General features: G+C 47.1%; 1 protein-coding gene across 9 annotated transcripts in view; it reads left to right on the top strand.

The window, feature by feature from the left end:
• Positions 1 to 20,404, top strand: part of NCOA1 (nuclear receptor coactivator 1) — a 344,103-nt gene that overhangs the window by 203,411 nt on the left and 120,288 nt on the right. For 8 of the 9 annotated variants that reach the window (XM_030555143.1, XM_030555142.1, XM_030555138.1 and 5 more), the window contains 2 exons: positions 13,472 to 13,577; positions 19,539 to 19,705. In XM_030555143.1, coding sequence (XP_030411003.1) covers positions 13,489 to 13,577; positions 19,539 to 19,705 — 256 coding nt within the window. In that variant the 5' untranslated portion in view covers positions 13,472 to 13,488. The remainder of the gene's footprint in view (positions 1 to 13,471; positions 13,578 to 19,538; positions 19,706 to 20,404) is intronic. The other variant, XM_030555146.1, reaches the window with a different exon arrangement.

Raw genomic sequence — 20,404 nt, 5'->3', positions numbered from 1 at the left:
TGTTTTGCTAAGCAGGTTTTCATGAGAATTTTTTTAATTGACCTAATTAGCTTGTTTTTGCTTCCATCACACTGTCCTTTATCTGCTTCTGTCTGCTTTTGTGAACAAGCAGAATATTGTCATTTTACAGAAATCAGGTTTCTTGTAAATTTCAATACTTTGATCAGAGAGCAGAGCAGGACAACACAAGGCCTGTTTGCATCTAGATGAACACAATCTCCTGGGATGGTGCATCATCCTATGGAGTATTCGGCATGCTAAGTGTTACAGGCCTTTTTCTGAGCCATCAGAGTGAAAACGTTTTCAAACCAAGCCATTGGAGTTATTTTTAGGCTAAGTTAAATTTTTGGCTTGTCAGCCTTGGCAAGTGTTGCTGCAAAATAAACTGAATTTATAATAAAAAGAAACAACGAATGTATTACATCAAGGGTTTAACTCAAGCCAAGGATTTCAGTTAAGGCTGCAATTCTGTCCTTAATTCAGCCTGGTTGGGCATAAAGAAGATATTGCCAAGGTCGCAATCCTGTAACAGAGGACTCCAGTGGGAGGGATGCGATTACAGTCCATGGCTCTGGCCCTGCACAACACTTATTCATTTGAGTAACTTTACTCAAATGAGTAAGTGTTTGCGGGCTCAGGGCCTGTGTGAGCAGCAATAGTAGTCAGAATTCTGTTTCCTGGCTTTGTGGATGTAAGCTAAACTTTTAACTTAACTTCAGTGACACGTTTCTTGATGTGAATTTTCTTGAAATGTGTACAGTATAAATAAGCAGCATGTTAAGTTAAAAAAAGGGAGGATGGAAAGATACTGCTTGGTACATCCATTTTGTAAAGGAAATATTTAAAAACATTGAACAACAAATGTATATCTTAAACACCCCACCCCACCCCAATTGGGAGCAGATGATACGGCAGTTTGTTTTCCAGTCCTTAATTTTTAAAGTTTTTTTTCTTATGATTACTGTTGCTTTTGGCATTGATTTTTATTTCAAACTTGACAGATAAGAGGAATAAAATTAGATCTGTGGTCATCAGCTAGCTTGCTGGTTTCTGACCAGAGTTTCTCTGCTGTTGATTATTCTTGTTTCTCATAAATTAGGACAACTGACTCTGCTTTTCATTCTCACTGGCACAAAGGAGGAATTATTGATTGGCTATGCTAATATTGCTGAAAAGATTTCAGGAACAGCTTTCATCTTGGTAATAGTGACGCAAACATTAGCAAAAATGACTGCTTGCTGTATAAAGATTGGTTTCTCATGGCACTTCTGTTTAAACACAGATGTATCATTTACTTCAGAATAGACGCATTAATCAGTAAATAGAAAGCACAATGGATCATGAGATAGGTTTGAATCCAGGATCTTTAGCATCACAGCACACATCTCTACTACATGAGCTAAAGGAGAAACTCCATTAACAGTAGCAGTAGTAGGCCATTACCCTCTAAGGGACCAGCTCCTGGAGAGAAGACAGAGAGAGACATGTTCACTCTCTCTTCACTAGTATATTGCACAAGATTTGAAAGGAGCATGCATAAAAGGCATTTAAAGATGTAGGGTGAGGTTTTCAAAAGGACTCAGTGTTGGTTTAACTCTGCTCCCTTTGAAGTCAAGGGGAGTTTTATCACTGCCTGCAGTTGGGGCAGGGCTATGCCAGTGTTGAGTTCTTTTGAAAATCCCACCCTCAGAGCCAGTGGGAGTTGAGAGTGATTGTCATCTTGCAGGATCTGACCCTTTGAGAGTATCTGGTTTGTCAAGCCATACAAAGCTGAGTAAGTGTGTCCCAGAATCATAGATATGTTCAAGGACTCTTCCAGCTCTAAGGTCATTTAGTCCAGCCCCCTACACCGAGACAAGACCATGTAAACCTAGACCGTTACTTTTAGGCATTTGTCTAACCTGTTCTTAGAAACCTCCAGTGAGGAGGATTCCACACTCCCCTTGGAAGCCTATTCCAGTGGTTAACTATCTTTATAGCTGGAAAGCTTTTCCTAATAGCTAACCTAAATCTCCCTTGCTGCAGACTGAGCCCTTACTTCTTGTCCTACTTTCATTGGACATGCAGACTAATTGATCACTGTCCTCTTCATAACAGCCCTTAACCATACTGGAAGACTGTTATCGGGTCTTTCTCTCTCCCCCCTCTCCCTCCCCTCCGTCTTCTTTTCTCAAGATGAAACATGCCTAGTTTTTAAAACGTTCTTCATAGGTTTTCTAAACCTTTGATAATTTTTGCTGCAGTCCCTTGGACTCTCTCCAATTTATCGATATCTTTGTTAAAGGGTGGTGCCTAGCACTGGACACTGTACTCCAGCTGAGGCCTCACCAGTGCCATGTAGATCAGGATAGTTACTTTCCATGTCTTATGTATGACACTCCTGTTTAATAGACCCCAGAATAATAATATCCTTTTGCTCAAATGCATCACATTGTCTCTAATATCCTGGGAGCAACACAGCTACAAAAACACTGCATCACATTGTTGACTCATATTCAGTTTGTGATCCACTGTACCTATATACCCAAATCCTTATCAGCACTACTACCTCATAGTTAGTTGTTCCCCATTTTGTAGTTGTGCATTTGATTTTTCCTTTCCAAGTGTAGTACTACTCACTTGTCTTTACTGAATTTCATCTAGTTGATTTCAGATGAATACTTCTTTTTGGCAAGGTTATTTTGAATTTTAATCCTTTTCTCCAAAGTTCTAGCAACCCCTTCCAGCTTGGTGTCATCTGCAGATTTTATAAGCACACTTTCCCTTCCGTTATCTACTCTGAAATCTGTTATCTAAGTCATTAAGGAAAATATCAACTAATACTGGACCCAGAACAGACCCCTGTGGGACCCCACTACATACATTCTCCCAGTTTGTCAGTGAACCAATGATAACTACTCTGAATATGGTCTTTTAACCAGTTGTCCACCCACCATATAGTAATTTCACTTAAACTACATTTCCCTCATTTGTTTATGAAAATGTCATGTGGGATATGTCAAAAGCATTACTAAAATCAAGATATCACATCTACAGTGTATCCACTAGGCCAGTATCCCTGTAAAAGTATGAAATTAGATGGGCTTGGCATGATTTGTTCCTTAAAATCTTTGTGGCTATTATGTACCACCCTGTTATCCTCTAGGTGCTTACAAATTGATTGTTTCATAATTTGTTCCAGTATCTTTTCAGGTAAAAAGTTAGGCTGACTGGTCTGTTGTTCCCTAGGTCCCCTTTGTTCCTCTTTTGAAAGACAGATACTCTGTTTGCCCTTCTCCAGTTTTGTGGGATCTCATTCATCCTCCATGAGTTCTCAAAGATAATAGCGAACAGTTCAGAAATTGCTTCAACTAGTTTCTTAAGCACCCTAAAATGAATTTCATCAGGCCCCGATGTCCTGAATACATGTAATTTATCTAAATATTCTTTAACTTGTTCTTCCTATTTTGACTTGCGTTCTTTCCCCTGATGTTAATATTAATTGTGTTTTGTGTGCCTGGTTACAATTTAGCTTTTTAGTGAATACAGGCAAAATAGACATTAAGCACCTCGGCTTTCTTCATGTTGTCTGTTATTACTTCTCTGTCACTGCTAAGTACAGGACCTGCGCTTCCTTTGTCTTTCTCTTGATCCTAATGTATTTAAAGAACCTCCCCTTATTGTCTTTTATGTCCCTTCCTAGATGTACTCATTTGTGCCTTATCCTTTCTGCTTTTGTTCCTACTTGCTTGTGTTGTTCTTTTGTACTTTTCCTTAGCAATTTGTCCATTCTTTCTTCCTTTTTGTAGGATTCCTTTTTTTATTGTCAAGTAATCAATATAGCTCCATAAGGAGCTCTTTAACCTCTTACTAGTCTTCCTATCTTTTCTTTGCATTGGGATAGTTTGCTGTTGCTCCTTTAACATCTCTCTGAGGCCTTGTCTACACTACAAAGTTGCAGCGCTGGTGAGGGGGTTACAGCGCTGCAACTTAGGATGTGTACACACCTGCCGGGCATTACCAGCGCTGCAACTCCCTGTTTGCAGCGCTGGCCGTACACCCGGTCGTGCCTCGGGTGTAGAGGATCCAGCGCTGGATCACCAGCGCTGGTCATCAGGTGTAGACACTCACCAGCGTTTTTTTGACCTCCGTGGAATAAGCAGGTATCCCAGCATACCTGAGGAAGCCTCTCTGGTAATTAAGCAAACTCCACTACCCTCCAAGCAGGTCTCCTTCCCCGCGGTGTGCTCTGGCGTTCCCCGATCCCCCCTCCAAGCAGGTCTCCTTCCCCGCGGTGTGCTCTGGCGTTCCCCGACCCCCCCTCCGAGCAGGTATCCAGCCCCGCCGTGTGCTCTGGCGTTCCCCGACCCCCCCTCCAAGCAGGTCTCCTTCCCCGCAGTGTGCTCTGGCGTTCCCCGACCCCCACTCCAAGCAGGTCTCCTTCCCCGCGGTTTGCTCTGGCGTTCTCCGACCCCCCCTCCAAGCAGGTCTCCTTCCCCGCAGTGTGCTCTGGCATTCCCCGACCCCCCCTCCAAGTAGGTATCCAGCCCCGCGGTGTGCTCTGGCGTTCCTCGACCCCCCCTCCAAGCAGGTCTCCTTCCCCGCGGTGTGCAACAGCACTGCAGCGTGGCCACATCTAACACCACTTGCAGCGCTGGTTGCTGTAAGTGTGGCCACGCTGCAGCACTGGCCCTATACAGCTGTACTAATACAGCTGTAACAACCAGCGCTGCAAAATTGTAGATGTAGACATACCCTGAGAAACTGCCAGCTTTCCTGAACTTCTTTGTCCGTTAGATTTTCTTCTCATGGGATTTTAGGTAGCAGCTCTCTTAGTTAAAGTCTGCACTTTTGAAGTTCATTATCCTTATTCTGCTGCTCTTACTCCTTCCTTTACATAAAATCATGAAATCTGTTATTTCATGATCACTTTCACCCAAACTGCCTTCCACTTTCAAATTTGCAACCAATTTTTCTGTTGGTCAGAATCAAGTCTAAAATGGTTTTCCTGCTGCTTGTTTCCTCCATCCTGTGAAATACAAGGTTATTCCCAATACATTCCAAATAACTTACTGGAAATTTTGTATTTTATTGTATTTCTTTTCTAACAGATGTCTGGGTAATTAAAGTCCCCCACTAGTACTAAATCATTTGTTTGGGGAATTTCTGTGTGTGTCATTGAGTGTAGAAAGCCATGAGGCAAGTATCTGGAAGGAGTTGTCTCTCAAATTGGTTTAAAGGTTTAATTTTTTTTTAAATAACCCACTTTTAAAAACATAGCTTAATAACTTAAGAGAATGGTGGCCTGGATTTTAGCAGTGCTAGAAAGAAAGCTAATTAACCACCCTTAAGATATGGCCTTTTCTACCCACCCATACATCTAAAACTCTCATCCAGGCTCTCACCATGTTGTGTCTCGAATACTGCAACATCCTATCCTCTGGCCTTGACAAATGCAGTCTTGCCCCGCTCATATCTATGGAGATGGCTGCTGCAAAGATCATCCTCCTAGCCCATCGCTTTGCCATGTTACCCCCTCTTTTCCCTCCCCCACTTCTCTGTTGAATCAAATATAAGCTGCTTGTCAACCTATCATCTCTGATTCAGCAGCGAGATGTCGATCTCCATCTCTGATCAGCCCAAGGTGCCAGCATCCCTTGCCCATTTGTTAAATTTTTAAACAAGCACGTTCATGCTTACTCCTATGCTGCCCCTTACCCTTGGGAGGAGCTTCCTGTAAACATCTATAAAGCTACTTGTCCATCAAATTCTTCTTAAAAGTCTCTCCTTTGCTCTGTTGTCTACAAAAAACTTGACAACAGTTAGACTGCCGGTGTGCTGAGATCACTGTGTATCATGCTGACCAGTGTTGCCTCATTGATTCCTTGTATTCCCTCGTCTCTCTGTATCCATCTGTTGATTCCTCTCTTCTGCTTAGATTGTAAACTCTTTAGGGGCAGAGATTATTTTTTATTTTTCTGTTTGTACAGCACCTAATACAGTGGCCTTCTAGTCCATTATTGGGGTGCCTAGATACTGTGGCAGTACAAATAATAGTAAAAATAAAAGGCAGCCTACATTATATGGTGAAATTGCAGGAACAGTAATACCAGGTACTGTATTGAAATACCCCAAATCACCAGTTACTTTTGAAAATTCTTGTCAGTATATTTGGAATTTTGTCACTTCTTTGTTTAAATAAATAAGGTTGTATTTTAAAAACTCCTAATTGGGGAGTGTTAGCAAATGGGTTATTGTAACCCTCACTGCTTAGGAATTTTATTAAAGCTGCTGGGCAGGGATTTGCAAACACTTTCCTAGTGCGGATCACATCTTAATAGAATGGGTGTCTAAAGTACACTTACTTCTTCTGTGTCCTCTCGCATAGACCCCACCTCCTTCCGTCGATAATCCCATACCATCGCTGCAGCATCTATAGCAATTATATTCATGGAACAGTGATAACATTGTTTTTTTAAAAAGCTTCTTTTAATGGAGCTGGAAACAAAGAGCGCCACTGGCCTGCCATGCGAGCAGTCTCCTAGTGGCCTACCACAATCTGGGAATCTCTGCACTAATGGAAGATCTTAAATCAACACTGATGCAAAATGGAAGAGGTACCAAACACAGAAGCCCAACTGCAAAGGGAGATGAAAGTATTTTTTCTTCTTCGAGTGATTGCTCATATCCATTCCAGTTAGGTGTGCGCGCCACGCGTGCATGTTCGTCGGAAGATTTTTACCCTAGCAACTCCGGTGGGCCGGCAGGTTGCCCCCTAGAGTGGCGCCGGCATGGCGCCTGATATATACCCCTGCCGGCCCGCCCGCTCCTCAGTTCCTTCTTACCGCCGTGTCGGTCGTTGGAACGGTGGAGCGCGGCATAGCTGTCCTCCACGTCCCTAGCTCTCCATTGTCTCGTGTTCTAATAGTTGTATATAGTTACAGTTGTAATTAGACCTTTTAGTATCAGTTGTTAGTTGTAGTACTTGTTGTAAATAGTTAGCGGGCTTGGGCGCGAGCCCTCCACTGTGCCCGGCGCCGGGCCCGTGCCCGGCTCGCCAGGGTTTAAACAGTGCTCGGCCTGCAAGAAGCCGATGCCAACGAGCGATCCCCACGACGCTTGCCTGAAGTGCCTTGGGGAATCGCATATCTCTGAAAAGTGCCGCATTTGCAAGGCATTTAAGCCAAGGACAAAGAAGGAGAGGGATCAGCACTTAAAGACCCTCCTAATGGAAGCAGCGCTTAACCCTCCAGCCTCGACGCCGAGCGCCAGCTCTGCTCCGGCACCGGACCGCTCCAGCACCGGGAAGACGCCGTGGCACCGGCCTTCCCCGGCACTGGGCCCAGAAGCAAGGCCTTCGACATCTGCCACTCCAGCCAAGCAGACGCGGACGGAGCGCCCGGCACCGATGATAGGGATTCCGTCGACTCCGGGCCCGGGAGGTCCGTCGAGTCCGGTCCCTCACAGCTCCCCCATAAGATCCGGGGTAGAGGTAGTGGTTCCCTCGATGCCGGAGACATTTGCTTCACCGTGGGACCTGATTGCTTTGACTGAGCCTACGCTACCTCAACCCCTGGGGCTTCTGGTGCAGGTTCTACAGTCAAAGGGCAAGCCTACGGCCTTGCAACCTCCATCGCCGGGTTCACCAAGCCGGCACCGAGCCCCATCAAGGTCCCGGCACCGTGGACGATCTCGGTTGGGATGCCGCTTGCAGTCCCGGCACCGCTCCCCGCGGCGATACCGGTCGTACTCGCAGTGCCGATCCTCCTCACGGAGATCCCGGTACTCCCAGCACTGTTCTGGCTCGAGCCACCGCTACCAGCACCGAGATTCCAGAAGCCGCTCCCGTCGTTGGCGTTCGGCATCCTGGTCGACCTCCTGGCACCGCGCCAGGTAGTAGGTCCCACTCTCGATCCCGGCACCGGTACGACTCCTGGCACCGGTCCCCGGCACCGAGTAGGTCGACGTCGTCTAGACGGAGGGACCCGTATCAGTCCCGTTTGGCTCCACCTTGGCCATCCCGACAACCGTCTGTCTCCTCACACAGACAGGCCGTATGCTATGGACGCGGACAGACCTGCTGCTCTCTTCCAGGAGCCCCCTCCGCAAAAGCATGGACCACAGCAGTGGGGCTTCTGGACCCCCTGGGCATACCATCAAGCCCAAGGGCAGCAACAGGTTCCCCCGCGTCCAGCTACATCAGAGCACAGGTCTCCGGAGGCCACACTGTCTCGTCCTCCCCAGTTCCCTGCAGAGGAGGGATTGTCTCACCAGCGGGATCCTGACCTCCCTCCAGAGCTGGAAGCATTGCTCCAGACGGAGCATCCTGCAGATCCACTCCTGCCGGGGGTCTCCTCGTCATCCTCCCCGGATGAGGCAGTGGCTGGAACATCCACCAGCCCTCCTCCGCTCGACCTCAGAGCGCATCAAGACCTTCTCCAGCGTGTGGCGCAAAAAATGAATTTGCAGGCCGAGGAGGTCTCAGAAATTGAGGATCCGGTGGTGAGCATACTGTCTGCAGATGCTCCCACTCGTGTCGCCCTCCCCTTTATATGGACCATTCAGGCCAATGCCACTACCATCTGGCAGTCGCCGGCATCAGTTCCTCCCGCGGCACGCGGCGTGGAACGCAAATACATGGTGCCCTTGAAAGGATACGAGTATCTCTATGTCCACCCACCCCCGTGCTCCCTCGTTGTACAATCTGTGAACGAGAGGGAGTGTCACGGCCAACAGGCCCCGGCACCGAAGTCTAAAGAAGCGAGGCGCATGGACCTGCTTGGCCGAAAGGTCTATTCTGCGGGCGCTCTCCAGCTTCGGGTGTCGAACCAACAAGCTCTCCTTAGCCACTACACTTATAACACCTGGGCAGCAGCGGACAAATTTAAGGAGTTGCTTCCACAAGAGGCACGTCAGGAATTTGCGGCAATCCTTTACGAGGGCAAAAAGGTGGCACGTACTTCTCTGCAAGCATCCCTCGATGCCACAGATTCGGCCACCAGGACTCTGGCTTCTGGCGTGACCATGCGCAGGCTTTCCTGGCTTCAGGTCTCTGGTCTTCCTCCGGAACTCCAATACACCATTCAGGACCTCCCGTTTGAAGGCCAAGGCCTGTTTTCGGACAAGACCGACCCCAGGCTGCAAAGCCTTAAAGGTAATAGGGTCATTATGCGCTCTTTGGGGATGCATACACCAGTCACCCAGCGCAGACCCTTCCAGCCCCAACAGCAGTGCCGGCCCTACCCTCAACCTCGCCAGAGGCAGGACTTCGCCAGATGCCAAAATAGGAACGGCCGGCTTACGCAATCAGGCAACCAAGGGGGGCAAAACCAGAGCTCCTCCAAGGCTCCCTCTGGCCCGAAGCCTTCATTTTGAAGGTGCGCCTGAGGGCGATGCACCAGTTTCCCTCCCGGATCCATCCACGCCATTCTCCAACCGTCTTTCGTTTTTCCTCCCGGCGTGGTCCCGACTGACATCAGACCTTTGGGTCTTACGCACATTACAAACTGGATACCATCTGCAGTTTGTTTCGCACCCCCTCTCCCGCCCCCCCTCCTCCGTCCCTCTTCAGGGACCCCTCTCACGAGCAACTCCTTATTCAGGAGGTGCGGACGCTCCTCGCCAAAGGAGCCACAGAGGAGGTTCTGGAGGCCCAGCGGGGCAAGGGGTTTTACTCCCGTTACTTTCTGATCCCCAAAGCCAAGGGAGGCCTCAGGCCTATCCTCGACCTGCGCAAACTCAACAGATACGTCGTGAAGTTGAAGTTCCATATGGTGTCCTTGGGGACCATTGTCCCATCCTTGGATCCTGGAGACTGGTACGTCGCCCTCGACATGCAAGACGCGTATTTTCATATAGCCATCTTCCCACCGCACAGACGGTTCCTTAGTTTCGTGATCAACCGCTGCCACTATCAGTTCTCGGTCCTCCCGTTCGGCCTTTCCACGGCCCCGAGGGTGTTCACCAAATGTATGGCTGTAGTCGTCGCCCACCTCCGTCGCAGCCGTATACATGTATTTCCATACCTCGACGACTGGCTGATTCGGGGGTCATCAGAGGCACAGGTCCTCAATCATGTCCGCCTGGTCAGCAGTCTCTTCGAGAACTTGGGCCTCATCCTCAATATAGAAAAGTCAATGCTAATCCCCACTCAGAGGATAGAGTTCATCGGTGCACTTCTGGACTCAACTCTGGCCAGAGCCGTTCTGCCTCTAGCAAGGTTCCAGACCTTGACGGCCATTATACGACGGCTGCAGTCAGCACCCTTGACCTCCATACGTACGTGACTAACTCTATTGGGCCACATGGCGACTTGCACGTTTGTCACGCGGTATGCGCGGCTGCGCATGAGGCCCCTCCAGTCCTGGCTCATCAGTCAGTACCGTCCGGCCCGGCACCTTCTGGATGCGATTGTTACTGTTCCCCAGGACGTATTAGGTTCCCAGAGGTGGTGGCTGGACCGGTTCGTGGTATGTGCGGGGTTGCAGTTCCATCCACCCCAGCCTTCGGTGTCCCTGACAGCAGACGCCTCAGATCTAGGTTGGGGGGCCCATCTCGGAGCCCTACGGACTCAAGGTCGGTGCTCACCTCACGAATTAGCCCTCCACATCAACGTACGAGAACTGAGGGCAGTCCGCCTTGCTTGCCAAACATTCCATCTTCAGCTTCAAGGTCGCTGTGTCTCGGTATTCACCGACAACACAACGACCATGTATTACATCAACAAGCAGGGCGGCACGAGGTCCTCTGCCCTGTGTCAGGAGACCGTGAGGCTTTGGGACTTCTGCATAGCCCACTCCATTCACCTCATCGCGTCCTACCTTCCTGGGGTTCGGAACACGCTGGCGGATCATCTGAGCAGATCCTTTCTTTCCCACGAGTGGTCCCTTCGCCCGGACGTTGCTCTTTCGCGCTTCCAGAGGTGAGGATGTCCCCGAATGGACCTCTTCGCGTCCCGAGGGAACAGGAAGTGCCAGATGTTCTGCTCCTTTCAAGGCCGGGAACAAGGTTCGATAGCAGATGCCTTCCTTATCCCCTGGACGATGCATCTGTTCTACGCATTCCCTCCGTTCCCGCTCGTCCACAAGGTCCTTCTGAAGGTGCGCAGGGACAGGGCACGCTTGATCATGATAGCTCCAGCGTGGCCCAGGCAGCATTGGTACTCCATGTTGCTGGACCTGTCTCTGGCCGACCCTGTCCCCCTGCCCCTTCACCTGGACCTGATCACTCAGGAGCACGGCAGGCTACGTCACCCAGACCTGCAGTCCCTGCACCTCACGGCGTGGCTCCTGAGTGGCTGACCTGGTCCGAGCTCCGTTGCTCTACCCCAGTGCGGCAGGTGCTCCTGGGCAGCAGGAAGCCTTCTACCAGAGCGACTTATTCAGCAAAATGGAAGCGCTTCACCTGCTGGTGCGCGGAACACAGTCTCCTCCCCGCTCAGGTCTCTATTGCCATTATCCTGGACTACATCTGGTTCCTTAAGGAACAGGGCCTGGCGATATCATCTCTTCGGGTTCATCTGACGGCCATCTCCACTTTTCACCCGGGGGAGGATGGCCGATCGGTGTTCTCTCACCCTATGGTGACGAGATTCCTTAAGGGATTGGAGCGTCTATACCCCCAGGTTCGACGCTCTACCCCTACATGGGACCTGAACCTAGTTCTCACCCGGCTCATGTCCCCTCCATTTGAGCCGTTAGCGACTTGCTCCCTGCTCTATCTATCCTGGAAGACTGCCTTCCTGGTGGCCATCACCTCGTCCAGACGGGTGTCGGAGTTCCGGGCTCTCACCATAGATCCCCCCTATACGGTGTTTCACAGGGACAAGGTCCAGCTGAGACCGCACCCAGCCTTTCTCTCCAAGGTGGTCTCAGCCTTTCATGTCAACCAGGACATCTTTCTCCCTGTATTTTTCCCAAAACTCCACTCCTCCTGCAGGGAACAACAGCTCCACTCGTTGGACGTCCGTCGAGCGCTTGCGTTTTATATAGAGAGAACCAAGCCGTTCCGCAAACCCCCCCAACTCTTTGTGGCGACAGCAGAACGGGCCAAGGGGTTACCTGTGTCCTCTCAAAGAATCTCCTCGTGGGTAACATCCTGTATCCGAGCCTGCTATGACTTGGCTCGTACTCCTCCAGGTCACGTGACTGCGCACTCTACCAGGGCTCAAGCATCATCGACAGCTTTCCTTGCCAACATGCCCATCCAGGAGATCTCTAGGGCAGCGACCTGGTCCTCCTTCCACACCTTCGCTTCCCATTATGCCCTGGTCCAACAGTCCAGAGATGACGCGGCCTTCGGCTCAGCAGTGCTACACGCCGCGACTTCTCACTCCGACCCTGCCGCCTAGGTAAGGCTTGGGATTCACCTAACTGGAATGGATATGAGTAAGCACTCAAAGAAGAAAAGACGGTTACTCACCTTTGTAACTGTTGTTCTTCGAGATGTGTTGCTCACATCCATTCCACACCCGCCCTCCTTCCCCACTGTCGGAGTAGCCGGCAAGAAGGAACTGAGGAGCGGGCGGGCTGGCAGGGGTATATGTCAGGCACCATGCCGGCGCCACTCTAGGGGGAGACCTGCCGGCCCACCGGAGTTGCTAGGGTAAAAATCTTCCGACGAACGTGCACGCGCGGCGCGCACACCTAACTGGAATGGATATGAGCAACACATCTCGAAGAACACCAGTTACAAAGGTGAGTAACGGTCTTTTTTTTGTGAGGGGGAGATGTAACATCCAGCAAGATGAGTTATTTCCAATTAATGTACAGTCATATACTCTGAGAGAGAGAGAGTAGATAGCACAGATGCAAATGTGAGGGAGTGGGGCAGCTATCTAGAAATCAGTGAATCAGAGAAACCAGAGGATGCTAAAGGAGTAACTGAAAATCACCTAACTGTGTGTCAGACTGCCAAAAAGACAAAATCAGTTCTCCCCTGTATATAGAGTGCTCTCATAATAACAATGCTGGTGATGCTCCTGTGCATAGAGCCCTATGAAGATCATATCTGGGGTAGTGAGCGCTGTGCTGAACCTTATTGTTTGAGGGTATTAGGGGGAAAAACAGAGAAGGGCATTGGAAATGGTACAAGAACCAGATTTAAAAGCTATGGGGGCAGAGGAAACTGAGGGAGCTCAAGCCATATCAAATAGAAGAAAAGGGATATGTGGTAAGGGTGAGGGCTTGTGTGAGAGAAATACCTTTGAGGTGGTAATATGCATGGTCTCTTCTCTCCACTTGTGGTGCTTTCTGGGTAAGCTTCCTTTACAAGTTGGTGGGACAAGGCTTAAACTGAAGAAGATGCCGTGTTCTGGTGGGAGATTAGGGAGAAGATGTTTAACATTAAGAGCAGTTGGCTGCTGGACTAGTTTACTATTTAGTGGTCACCAGATTCCTGCTGTCTGGCATTCCTGTGTATGAATCATTCATTACCTGGTTGTAAGCTGCTCCCCCTGTCAGGTTCCTGATTCGTGTTTCTCTTTCGTGTACAGGTGCAAAGTAGCTCAACATGAGTGGCCTTGGGGACAGTTCAACAGACCCTGCTAACCCTGATTCCCGGAAGAGGAAAGGGTCGCCGTGTGATACGTTGGCCCAGAGGTACGTGCGCTGTTCCAAATCCATTTCTCCCACGTGGCTACTTTGTCATTCTAACCACATCGTTCTGTCCCGTCTGCTTGAGCAGATGGAGCAGGTTTCATCTACTCATAAATGTTCACACTTCCCACCAGAACTCAGCTCTATTTTATTAGTGACTGTGGTGGAAGAGGGAACATGATGGAAATATAACTTCCCATCTGCTCGTCTTGCTTTTAGGTGGCAACTGATGATAAAGGCTTATTATCAAAGTTAACTGATTGATTTATAAATTGAGAGCACTTGGTGGTGGCATGGGGAGATATCGAGAGGGCTTTCTTGGTATGAGTTAGGGATGGTTGCATTACTTGTGATGTCAAAGCCGTGTGTGAGTTCTTCAGGTCAGTCCAAGGCTTATGCCTCCCTACAGGGTGCCCACGCAATGCATATTTCTGTCAGGTTCCAAAGACCTTGGCGATGAGATTCTTTTACACCATGGTACATTCAGGAGACATGTTAGTCTAAATCATAGTCATTTCCATGTGATTGTCCAAACAGCCCTGATGGCAGATTCCTTTCATAATTCAGCTTGCCCTAGAAATCTACTCTGTGTGTGGCTTTCCCAGTAATTTTTCCATTTTGCTGCCAGTTGGTTAAGGGTAAGCAAATCCTACATGTATTTCATCCTGATTTATGTAGTTGTGAGCATTATAGCTAAAATGACTATCATGCTGTGTGGCCCTTGGTGGCACTGGTGTGAATCTGTCAAGTCTGGCTGTTTCCTTTTTGGTGCACCCTATGTTAGGAAAGAGTTTTTTGCATTTTAGTGCCACGGTTAAGTGTGTGCTGCTGCTACCTATGAAGCTGTTTTGCTCAAGTGCAGGGACAATGCTCGGCGTTTGCTTTCTGCCAGTTTTGCACATGTATGGACATTCTGTGTTTGACTGAAGTTGACAGTTTCTAGACTGTAAATATAAGTGGCAGTCAGTTAATAATCTAGTAAAGAATTTAAGATGATTCTGTTTATTAACTTCAGATATTTCTACTCAACTTTTCAGTGACTGCCTCTCCCCTCCTCTAGCAGTGAATCTTCTACAGAATTTCCAGGCCTTCCAGCAGTGCCTAATTACAATGGTGACTGGGTTCATAGCCTAACTATGCCATCAAGTTAAAAAAATCAAACAATACAGTTGGTGTAAACTGCAGTAATTCTATAAGAAACACTTTTCTGGTAGCACTTATTTCCATCCCTAGCAAAGACTTTATGGTACTGGTGAGACATTTGCCATTTCTGCCATTGTGTAAGAGAGCGGGTCTTTGAATCAAAACCCTGAGTCTGCCTTAGAGCCCAGTCCCATTAATTCTAGTGTTTCAAGTGGAGCCAGATCATTCCCTTAGAAATGAACACCTTTTGTCCCTCAAGCACAGTCCATGTCTAGTGTCTGTGGAGCGAAGAAGGCCTGTATGCCTGTTCCTGAAGGCTCCATTGCCTAAATAAATAAGAGTGTGCATGGTTCTCTTTCTTATGTTTATTATAACTCCTTTCTTTATTAAGAAACCTGGCTCACAGCCCAATAGTAAAGCCCTTAAACCAGCCATGCTTTTATTTTCTAACTAAAAAAACCGAGGCGTCCTTGTGGCACCTTTTGCTGATACAGACTACATTGATTAAACTGAAATTGGTCTTTTCTCACTAGCTTTCTCATTCTCCACTCTTGTAGCGATCACTCCCTCAGAAACGTTTCTATACAGATACAGAAAATCCTTAAGAATATTCAGAGTAAGAGCAGGCTAGGACAGTAGAGTGGATTTTACAGCTCCTTTCACACATAAGTAGGGGTCTACCAAATTTGTGACCGTGAAAATCATGTCATGGACTGTGGAAAAATGGTCTCACCCTTGAAATATGGTCTCCGGCTCCCCAGCTGTGAAGGCAGAGCAGAGAGCGATGGCTGCTGTCTAGGCACCTAGCTCTGAACGCAGTGCTTCTGAAGCACAGAAGTAAGGGTGGCAATACCATGGCACCCTTTCTTCTCTGCAGCTGCTGACAGCTCTCTCTCTGTCCGCCCAGCTCTGAGGGCAGAGTAGAGAGCAGTGGCTGCTGGTTGGGCACCCAGATCTGAAGGCAGTACTGTGGCCAACAGCTGCAGAGAAATAACGGTAGCACAGTATTGCCAACCTTCTGTGCTGCTGTTGCTGGTGGTGCTGCCTTGAGAGCTGGGCACCTAGGCAGCAGCTGCCACTCTCCCGCCTCCCAGCTTCAGGCAATGCTGCCACCAGCAACAGCGCAGAAGTAAGGGTGGCAATACTGCAACTCCCTAATAGGCTTGCAACCCCCTTTTGGGTCCGGGCCCTTAGTTTGAGAAATGCTGCGGAGAAATCACACATTTTTCATGGGTCAGTCACAGAATAATAAGGAAATTTCACAGATATGTAACACATCTGAAAAATTTGCTATTTATGCCATGACCAACCTGCAAAAATTGTGGATTTCTCTGCATTTTAAGGAGACCTCTGACACATAAGGTATCGAAAAGCACTTTGCAGGGTGCTTACTGGGATACCTATAAGCAAACATGGCAGCTATTAGGAGCTTTCTCACAGATTTAAACACTGGAATGTGTTTCCCTGGGAGAGGGAATGTTGGCCAGTGCCCCGGCATTATATCCTACTCTCTTCAGAAGGTGCTAATGAGATGTTTTAGCTTCCACTATTGACTGGCAGAGACAACTTCCTGCTCCACATCTTGTTCAAAAGCTGGAGTATAGCATGCTATGGAGGTACTTGAATTTCAGAATTCCTGTGTAAAAGCCTGGATGGTTTCACAGTTACTGTGATGATACTCCAAAGTCATAAAGAACAGCCCACTGCTATAATATTCTCCTGATGCTTTTATGTAGGGAAAATTGGCCTATTCTCGCTCCCACAACTTGAAAGTTGCCACAGCAACAGTGGCATTAAGGTTTTTTTTCACCAAATGAGTTCACCCACAACAAGTAGCTTTTCTGCTTTTTCCCTTTCAATTTGCAAAGAGGGGAGGAAATTTAATTTGACCTTAACTGAAATACCTATGCGACTTTATTGAGACATTTACCTGCCCTTCAATAAGCAAAAAGGACCCACCTGTGTGTGAGTCCTAATGTTTTGCAAAATGACTCACTGCAGTGAACTTGGTTGCTGCTCAGTATTCATCTGCATGGCTCAATGTGGTATGTGGGGTGTTTCTGTGACTTGCTTATAAAGTGATCCACTAGATTTGCTTTAGTTGTTTTTGCAAACAGATTGATTGCAGTTTTTCTTTTTTTTTTCCCTTTAATTCAAACTTTTACCTTTTTAACTTGTAAAATCTCAGACCTTGGTGCCTCATATTTCTCTTTGGTAACTTAAAAAAAATGTATTGGCCTCTTTACAGAATGATCTGTTGAGTAGTTACTGTATGTTAATAGGTTTCAGAGTGGTAGCCATGTTAGTCTGTATCAGCAAAAAGAACGAGGAGTACTTGTGGCACCTTAGAGACTAACAGATTTATTTGGGCATAAGCTTTTGTGGGCTAAAACCCACTTGATGAAGCCTACGAAAGCTTATGCCCAAATAAATTTGTTAGTCTCTAAGGTGCCACAAGTACTCCTGTTCTGTTTGTATGTTAATAGAACATTTCCTTTGAAATGCATATGGGAGTGGGGGTGAGGAGATCACACTTTTCAGATAGATGTTCTCTTTCATGTACCTCTAGGCCCCTGCCAAGTGCATTAGATCCCTGGAGCTAATGTAATGGGGCACAGTTTAGTCCTGCCCTTGATGTAAGTGGGTCACTTCCTAGAGCACAAGTTACTTCAGATTTCACTGATACCGGTTACAAAAAGAGGATAAGATGATAGTTTGGACAGACCCAACAATTTTGCAGAACGTAGAACTCAAACTTGCCACTAGCCTGTTCACATTAACATTTAACTATTTGCTTGGATATGATACAGCTACCACTTTGTGGTCAGCTGCCTGCTGGGAGAATGAATGTAACTCTACGCACTCCTGAATTAGCAGCCAATCATTATCTGACCCTGTAAAAGTTATTGGACAGTGCTGCCTGTCTCCCTGAAAATGCCTAGCAGTCACTTGTTACCTGTCACTTAACAGGGAGCTTGACTTAATCTAAGATACATAGATTTGGCAAGCCAGACCAGAAATGTTATTCCTTTCCTCCACACTGTGGAGTTGCCCATAGTCAGATAGTTGATTTTTTTTTTTTCAAAATACGGATTCTTCTGGGAGACCAGCTGGCTGCTGATCTGCTGTATCAGCTGATCAGAAAGTTAACTCTATCGCTTCTCAACCGCATGTGCGGAGGTTTGGGGAAGGAGAAAGGACAACAAGGTGTAGGAAGGTGAACCTCAGTCTAATGGAGGCACCAAGGAAGAGCCAGAGTTCCAGAACGGTGAGGGGCATGATGGTCCATCTAGGACTGTGTGCAACTGTTAGTTGTTTACAGAGCGTCCAAGCCACAATGACGAGGAGAGAGCACACCTGTCAGGGCTAGCAGAAAAAAAGTAAAAATATTGTTTGAATTGAATATAAAAAAGGAACAAATCTGTAAACTCCGGAACATCTGTGCAGTGTGTGCATAGAGTTTCCTAGGGTATATGGGTGTGGGTGTGTACTTGGCCGGATATTTGGGACTGAAATAATCTCTAAGCAGTAGCTGCAGACATATCAGGGTGCTGCTAGCTGTACGCTGGTCGTAAGCATTTTGTAAGGGTCCACTTTTAACAGAGTGACTACCACATACAGAAGATGAAACTGATCACTTTTTGCAGCCTTTACTTGTTCCTCTGCACAACCTCCTGTCCTTGCTGGACAGAACTTGACTGCATGCTCAGATAATTTTCAGTCCCCAACATATATCCCTTCTAATTTTCCCTGTCTCTTTCCATCCAATGAATGTACCTTGTAGCATTTGTCTTATGAGCTGGAAACTGTTCTAGTTCAGTTTCAAAATTGTGGCCTGTTTGTGACCTACCATTCATGTCACATCAGCTTGTTAATTACTGAGAATAATCCATTTTTAGACAGTATTTTCTGAAATAATTTATTATTCTGTGTCCTTCTAAAGGTTGCAAGGAAGGTGATTTGACTGTTTTTATAAGGACTTTTTGATTTAGCAAATAGTGTGTATATGTGCATTTGTACTTACTAGCCCATTAGCTGCTAACAGTATAAGGCCTATGATGCACATTTAAGCAGTTCTGATTCCACTCGATAGAGGTTAGTGATAGAGAGGGGGGCATGTGTGTCACAGCACAGTTCATTACACTCTTTTCCTGCTCGCAGTGTCTCTGGCACAGAAATATGTTATAGTCTCTAGAGGGACTCTTATGAGAGCCAAGTTACAGCTCAGCTGTTTGCAGTTTGTCCACACTTCTGAATTTTGCCATAGGGAAAGAGTTCCTGGAAAAGTATTTGACCCTCTCATTTGGCTCTAACCTCAAGGAGCAGAGCTGCTGTTGGCATTTGTTGGGATGAAACCAATAGCAATACTGCTTTTCATCCCAGTTCTGCCACTGTTGATTCACATTTTATTTTTAGTTGACTTCAGTGGGCTTTGTTGATCTTTTGTGTGTGAAGATAGGACTACTTTGCACCAGCTTGAATGCTAGCTTTGGCAGGGCGAGTGGCTTTGTAGGTTTATAGTTCACTTTCTGAAATAAGCAAGGAGTCCTGAATGTTGGTTTTTATAAAAATTTCTTCTTCGAGGAATGCATGACTTGAGTCTGCATTGTACATGTCTTCCTGGGCTTTCGTTCTGTGACTCATTCGGCATAAAAATAGACAAGGGCCTGAGCCAAAACATCCTGCGCTTTGTAGACATTCAGATTGCAGCTTAGTCCTGTCTCTAAGCAGAAAAGTTTCTGGGTGCCTGTTAGAGACACACATGCCTGTTTGGGGGAAGCAGTGGGAAAGTTATTAACCTGGAGTTTTGTTTTGCCACAGCAATGAAAAGCGACGCCGGGAGCAGGAGAATAAATACTTAGAGGAGCTGGCGGAGCTGCTCTCGGCAAACATTGGTGACATCGACACCCTGAGTGTCAAGCCAGACAAATGCAAGATTCTAAAGAAGACGGTCGACCAAATCCAGCAGATGAAGAGGTTGGAACAAGGTAAGGCTTGAATTGAACTCCGTGGCTGTGAGCCTGATAGAAAGACCATGCTAAAGCCCAGCTGCAGCATTGATTAAGTTACAAACAATAACCATGACATAGACACAATTCTCTTTTATATAGTTTTTCTTCTCCCACTTCTTGTAAGGCATTTCCATGAAAGAAAGTATCATCTGTTTCTGCAGATGGTTACTTGAAGTCATAATATTCTGTTTGTGATGATGTCCTTGTTTCCAGAGTGATCTGTTAAACACTAAGTCTGCACACTCTAATGCTGAGCGTTTCTCTTGGAAGTGCTTTACCAGCACTGAGCCCAATTCTAATTCACAGAAGTCATCCTTCTTCCTATGAGCATTCCCATTAATTTGAACAGGAATGCTCTTAAAAGTGAAGTTTATAGGATCAAGTGTGTTAACTAATGAATCTCTGATGTCACTGTGAGGTAGGTACATAGGCATTAAACCCATTTTAAAGATGGGTAGGATGAGAGGCGGAGGAGGGTGTGGCTTTTGTAGCTGGGATTAGATTTTAGAAATTTTTCCTGGCTCCCAGTCTTGTGCTTGTATTGTTAGACCAGATTTCTCTTCTGTGTGACTGTAAGCAAGGCAAAAGCACCAGAACAATGAACTCTTTAAAGACCAACTTTTATGCCATTGTCCCTACTCATTTAAAAAGAAGGAGATGTTCAGAATGCTCTCT

This window comes from Gopherus evgoodei, chromosome 3 (assembly GCF_007399415.2).
Source record: "Gopherus evgoodei ecotype Sinaloan lineage chromosome 3, rGopEvg1_v1.p, whole genome shotgun sequence".
In the NCBI taxonomy this organism is placed as follows: domain Eukaryota; kingdom Metazoa; phylum Chordata; order Testudines; family Testudinidae; genus Gopherus; species Gopherus evgoodei.
The sequence above is the reverse complement of the archived record's forward strand: the minus strand, read 5'-3'. Positions and strand labels throughout refer to the sequence as shown.